The sequence below is a fragment of the Acyrthosiphon pisum genome, unplaced genomic scaffold, assembly GCF_005508785.2.
Source record: "Acyrthosiphon pisum isolate AL4f unplaced genomic scaffold, pea_aphid_22Mar2018_4r6ur Scaffold_21112;HRSCAF=23059, whole genome shotgun sequence".
In the NCBI taxonomy this organism is placed as follows: Eukaryota; Metazoa; Arthropoda; class Insecta; order Hemiptera; family Aphididae; genus Acyrthosiphon; species Acyrthosiphon pisum.
Window position 1 is genome coordinate 10,343 of NW_021770544.1, and position 7,352 is coordinate 17,694.

Sequence of the window (7,352 nt, forward strand, 5' to 3'; positions counted from 1 at the left end):
ATTTACATATTCAACTTAAATTTTAGGTAAAAGTTTTAACAATTTTTTAAACTTGGAGTAACTATTTTAAACCATACATTTTGTTTTTAAATCTATATTTAGTGATCCAAAAGAAGACGTTTTAAACATAAGTCAACTGTCTGATATCATAGCTACCGCTACGCCAAACTATAATTGGCCAGATGGTGAACACATTATCCATAGTACTCATAATAATAATAATAACAATACAAACATGCAAAAAAAGTAAATCAAATTTACTATCATCCTACTTAATATTTAAATCAATTAATTTAATTACCTCCTTTCACACTTATTAGTATAGCTACAATTGATGACACAAATATTATACCTAACAGAATATAGCTTGTTAAATAGAAACATCAACATTTTTGATAAAAGGTAAATATTATTTGAACCAAAATTGATTTATATGAGAAATTCATCAAAGTAGCTTTTATATTTTATATTATAATGGGTATTAAAAAAAGGTATAAATTAAAATTAAAATTTGATGTATTCATCTCATTTAAAACTAAAGTTACTTAATTGTTGTGTTTTCAGTCTAAATATTGTAAATCAATATAAACAAAGTGAAGATGTAATACAAAATAATGATGATGATAATACACTTATACTTAATTCCTAACAATATTAACCAGTGACCAATTTACATATTCAACTTGAAAATAGGGTAAAAGTTTTAAATTAAATTAAACTTGGAGTAACTATTTTAAACCATGCATTTCATTTTAAAACCTACATTTAGAGTGATCAAAAAGAAGACTTTTTAAACGTAAGCCAATTTTTCTGACATTATAGCTACTCTGGATGAACAAACCATATATTTAATATTGAAAATGATCTTCTGGGTATAAAATCAATTTTTTATGATGATAATAGGTTAGTAGAGAAGTAATGAATATTTAAATATTGTTTCATTACCTAGTTAATTCTAGATGTAGATACTAAATTATTATCTACCTAACATTATTTGAGTATGAACATGATAAAAGCTGATCAGATAACAAATAATATAGCTATCCCTGATGAACAAAATGATGAATATAATAATGCATCAAATGAACATACTGAGCCGATCATCCATCTTCAGAATAGGTAATAACTATTAACAATGATTTTTTATGATAAGAATTAAAATAAAATAAAATGAAAGATTTCTTTAAATGTGTTTTAGCTTGGTTACTTATAGCAGTACAGAAGAATCTGAATCTGAAAAATCTCCTGTAAAATGTATTAAGACTTATAAAACAAGGAAGCGTCAGAAAAATCTATTGACATGGAAGATGAACATAAAAAAACAAAAAGTTAATAATGGTGAAGAACATATAACAAAATCAGGAAAAAATGTACCATCAAAAAATGTAAAATTTGAAAATTTTTGTAAGAATACTTGTGTATTCAAATGCAGAGACAATTTTTCTGATGATGCTGTTATAGAAATTAATAACAATTATTATCTTCTTAGTCGTAAAGATAAATTTGGTTTCTTACTTAATTTTACAGAAAGAAAAGATTGTGTAAGATCTAACATTTGTAGCTTTTCTTTTGCATATTTTTTTAAATTGGGCGATGCAAATTATACTTTTTTATAGGAAAATTATTTCATCAAAGACCAATCAAGACAACCTAAGGGGAAGATATATTGTAAATATTACAATACAATGAGAACTCTGAAAACCAGCGGGTTAATCTCAAAAAATGCAGACAAAAATCAATCAATCAATAAAAATAAAAATAGTGGTTTTAGTAGACGGACTACTAATAGCTATGGTAAATATATTTAAAAAAAATAATATATAGGTATTATTATAAATAGTATATTATTTTAATAATTTATAACAGAATCTGAAGAAGATATACAATTAATTTTAAATCAAATTAAACACGACAACTGTAGTCTTCCAGAACTTGAGCGACATTGGAGTTCAACAGTCTACCACAGATTAAGTGAAATTCAAAAGGCCACAACAACCCAGGAAATAATGAGAGAATGGAAGAGCTATTCGTATAGCTTTGTACGATACCAATGGGTTATAAATTAGTATGTACAATGAGCTATTTTTGTCCTTGTTTTATTTCAACTACATTTTGAATATTTTAAAAGATCTCTGACTAAATTTGTATGCAGTTTTTTAATAAGCTTTATATTCCTGCATAATTGACAAGCCTTACTCATTATAGTTATATAGGTAAATATGTATAGCCTATTCACATATAAAGTTACTGAATATACCGTATAGCTGGATAGGGAATATTATATCTATACCTATATGGTTAGAACTATAATATGCCCTGATAAAACAAATAAAAATAATGTATAGGGTGATTCCTCACATCATATTCACAGAGAATTTTTTCATTTAATAATGATTTTATTCAAATCCTGATTTTTGGAATTTTTAATTATAGTAAAACCATATTTTCAAATTCTTAAATTTTTTTTGTACCTACCTATCACTTGTGAACATGGTTGGTGAATCACCTATATACAACATTAATTACTGCATAATGAGTGCATATTATGTAACAAGGTACTAGTGTACTACTACTTTATTACATAAAAATCGTATGCCTACCATACATACTATATATATTACTAATAAATCTATGCGAGCACTATTCTTGCCATGCATCTGATACCTATATCTATATCTATGTAAAATATTTATTATGCCTAACTTCCAATTTACTTTTCAGATTGATATTCATTTCAATGTTCTTCACCCAACTTGTTTCAATGTACTAGGAAATTATGATATAAAATTACACAAAATTTTGAATGTTATAACAACAAAAATTAAAGATGTGAACTCTCGTAAATTATTAGAGAGTCTTTCAGAGATTGAAAACCCATGTGAAAGTAATTCATAACAATTATTAATTTATATAATGATATCTATTCAAATCCTTATAAAGTTATTTCTAGTAGTTTTGTATAAGATTAGTAGGTACCTACTTAACTAATCATATCATGTAATTTCAGATGCTAAACAAGCGGTTACATTTTATTTGCTTCATTCGCTATTTGTTCCAACAACTAAAAAAGTTACTTAGGATGATAAAGGAAAAAACAATATAGTAAAATTTTCCATTAAAGATTCACAAAATACTTTTTTGGTATTTTGTAATACTGTAACCCTGGCTGAAGAGTTCATAGTTAACAGATATAGCCTTAAAATGCCAATTCAGCCTTTCATTTTGGTTGTTGGTACTCCAGTACAACCAAAAGAGATCATTGTATACTTTGATACAATTAAATATAAAGTCTTCACTATACTAAGAGCAATAGATGTGTGCTTTAAAATTATACATTTATTTAACTTAGAGTACCCAATAGAGTCATGTGCTGTATGGCAATTTATACAGACATATTTGTATAATATTAAAACTAAATTTGATAAATCTCATCCCAATCTAAATCAATTAATTTTTGATTTAGAAAATAATATGGAATAGTTAAATATATTATCTATTCTATTATTATATCTAAATATAGTGTATAATATTTTGTTTACTTGTAATTAACTGCTGGACTTATATATATGTATATGGGTACATAGGCAGGTAGGTACCTACATATTTCCATATTTTTATTTTATTTTATATTACCTATACAATATTAATATAAGTATGTACTCACATTCAATATACACATAATATACTTAATTCGTATTTTAATGTAATTTACATATAGAGTTAACTACAATTGTAGTTGCCTACTTATTGTATTTAAAAAATATATATTTATGTTTTATAAAAATGATAGCTACTGCATGGTTCAAATTATACAATGTACCTTTTCTAAATGATTAAAAACAGTTAAATTAATTATTTGAATTAATATGTATACCTAATTAATTAGAAAGTGATAATAATCATTCATTTTTAAGTTGTATATCCATGAAAGATTGATAAAATACCTATTATATGTATTATACTCATAAAAATACTAATGTGTAATTAAGTAGAGTGCCTTACTTCATCAGTTAATTTAATTGTATAGCTATAATTTGATATTAAATCTATTATTTATTTGATTTATTTGTTATTATATATTTATGAACCTTTATAACTTACATGTACCTATTTATTATATTGTATACTTTATGTAAGCTTTATTATGTTATATTTATATACTTACATTATTTAACAATTTATATATCTTTATGTTTAAAAAGATTGGAAAATATAAACTTAATAAGTAAATCTAATAAGTGTACTAATTTCCTTCAATGCTTACCTATATATTCCTATATCTAAATAATATATTTGAAATTTGCATATTATTTTTTTGATGCAACAATAATAATTTCAATTATAACTGACTAACATATATGATATGATTAGACAATTTTATGGAAATGATAAACCTATTTCGTTGGATATGAACAGACTATATTTTTATCTGTAACAAATACATTTTATCGAAATGATAAAATTAATAATCTTGGCAACAAATTTATTATGATTTGTTTATCAAATAAAGTATTGTATTAATGAAATATTTTATTGTATTGATTAGTTATTTTGTTAAAATAATATTAGCCATGACAATATATATTTGATCATATTAATAATGTAATTTGAAACAAAACGATAAAATGTTTGTCATTTTTAAATATGATTATGAATTGACAATTTAATGTTAATAATTGGACAAATCTGTTTGTTAGCTGTATAGTGACAAATATTTTGTTGATCGAATCTATATTTTTATCAATATTACCTAGGTTTTTTTTCAGTGATAATTATAGAAAAAAATCACCCATTAGAACAATTGTAGAGGATAATATTTTTAAGGATTTGACATATCGGTTTTATATATTTTATTCTTATTTGGCTTTGCAGTATTCGAATTTATAAATAAAACATACATTTTATAAATTTAAATGGATATTAAATTGTTTTGAGACAATATTTAGACAAATCGATGTGTCGAAGACAATCGAACCAGTACGTCGGTGCCAATATATTATAAGTTATAACTATTATGCAAAAGGCCAAAACTTATAAAGATTCAAATAATTGCATATTCAAAATTTCAAAACTGTATTATTCAAAGTTTTTACATGCACCCGACTGTGAAATATTATATTTTATAATTTTACTACCCATACGAAAATAATAATTTGTACTATTTTCCATAAACGATTGGAAAGGTCCAAACTATTTTCCAAATAAATGGTTGTCAGTATATCACTTATCATTATCGTTCGTACGTCCAGTACGAAATCGGAAATATACCTTGTTATAAATCTGTAAACAGCGTTGTAAAGTATTTAAGTAAAAGTACCATTCAAATACTTCTTTCGTTTTGAATACTTTGAAGTTTGAAGTATGAGAATGGTATTTTAAATACTTTTTTTTAACTATTGAATACTTTTTGTTTATTCTTTTAATTCTTAATTTGTGTATAATCGTTATTAAATAAAAAAAAAACCGTGCTGTCGTGGTTTCCTTCAACTTTACATTTTAATATTATTTAGAAGATTACTTTTTTTATGTTTAAATATAATTATATTTTCAAACTTTGTTCCAAACTGTACCTAACCTAACCTAACCCCCCCCCCCCCCCCCGTGATCATGTCACACCGCTGGCCACCGTGTCATATTAACGCGCGTACACGCACTTTATTATTTTATCACCCACCCACGCCCCCGAGTTAACGTATACATTAAAAATATTTATTTATATATTATAATATTTAAATATATTTATCGAACTCCGCGTCACTGCCCCGCGACAAAATGTCAAACGCGCAAAACGTCCATTCGGATGATGTACAATATTATTATTAATGCTCATTGTTATGTTCTATTGTACCTACACTCGATATTATTTAAGCGTATGGAGCTCGGACTTTATTATAGTCATCGCCCGACACGCATAAAATTCGGAGTAGGTACACGACGTCCCGTTGTCATGCCGACCCAACGGTATAATGTAATATAATAGGTATATTATAACACAGCGCTCATATTCCATTGATGTCAATGAGATTTTACCTAGTACTCTTGGAGAATATAGTTAATAATTGATAAATATTAAAATGACCATCGCTAATATTTGTATTTATAATAATAAACAATTTTCAATGTTCTAATATTTTGAGAAATATATTTTCATGCTTCAAACACTAGCAAAAATAAAATCTAATATATAAAATTCTCGTGTCACAATGTTAGTCTCGATACTCCTCCGAAACGGCTTGACCGATTTTTATGAAATTTTTTTATGCGTACTCGGTAGGTATGAGAATCGGCCAACATATATTTTTCATACCCCTTAGTGATAAGGGTTGTCCAGAAAAAAATAAAATAAAAATATTATTATTTACGATAGAAATATTTGTTTATAAATTGTTGCTATTGGTTATATATTATATAAAAAATAATAATATTATTATTAAAATAGCTCCCTCGCTCCGCTCAGAATCTAAAAATAATAGTGTATTATATATATTGGTTGCGATTGGTTAATCGGGCATGTTTGTTGAATAATATTATTATTTTTATCAATATATATGTCTGAGAATCAGCTATTATCTAAGTTTGTATGCTGTGCTATAAGTAATTCCGGAGTTATGGCCTCTTAAAATGGAGGCATCGCATACCCATTATAATATGTACCGACGCCGCATCGACCGCGACGGTGGTACCAACCGAACAACCGACGCGTCGGGGGCAACAATGTTCCATCCATACTGTTTATACTACAGAGTACGCGGGTTAACCGCAGCATTCTGTAAATCGGACTTCGCTTGCATTTGTTTGTTGTCTGCCTGACTGTATTGACTGTAGCCGTCGGCGTCCGGTCTATAGCGTGTGAGTGTCATTGTAAATACTGTAAAATATTAATTTTTGCCAGTCACAACCGAATTAAATTTTGTTTACTGTTTCATAGGAAAACTCAATTCTCATTTCACATTCTCAAATTATTTCACACTTCAAAGTCACCGTCGTAAGACAGCTCGCCAATTGTTTTGTACGCACTCATAAAAATCAACAATCGAAAATGGCCGTGGACAAAAGTGTAAGTATTAACACGAGTTCGACGAAAGCGCGCTATAACCCATAACAAGAGTTATGGCGTGTCTAATGGTTAGGTTCACAATGGTAACGATCAACAGATATTATTAGTTAATAACAAGGCTGGGTGGCATTAACGATTTAATAAGTTAGAAGTTAAGTTAATTTTAACTCATTAGTTCGATGTTTTAATTAACTTAACTCATTTGCCTCTATATTAACTTAAAATCAACTCAAATTTTTGTTTATTATGGATTTTTGGTTTATAATAATTATTATAAGTTTGCTGAATATAAAAA

At 26.6% G+C, this 7,352-nt stretch overlaps 1 protein-coding gene across 1 annotated transcript in view; it reads left to right on the forward strand.

The window, feature by feature from the left end:
- The first annotated feature begins 6,746 nt into the window (after positions 1-6,746).
- LOC100573014 (small ubiquitin-related modifier 3-like) overlaps positions 6,747-7,352 on the forward strand; it is a 3,581-nt gene continuing 2,975 nt past the window's right edge. Inside the window, exons 1-2 of the mRNA XM_016802271.2 lie at positions 6,747-6,849; positions 6,929-7,057. Coding sequence (XP_016657760.1) covers positions 7,040-7,057 — 18 coding nt within the window. The 5' untranslated portion in view covers positions 6,747-6,849; positions 6,929-7,039. The remainder of the gene's footprint in view (positions 6,850-6,928; positions 7,058-7,352) is intronic.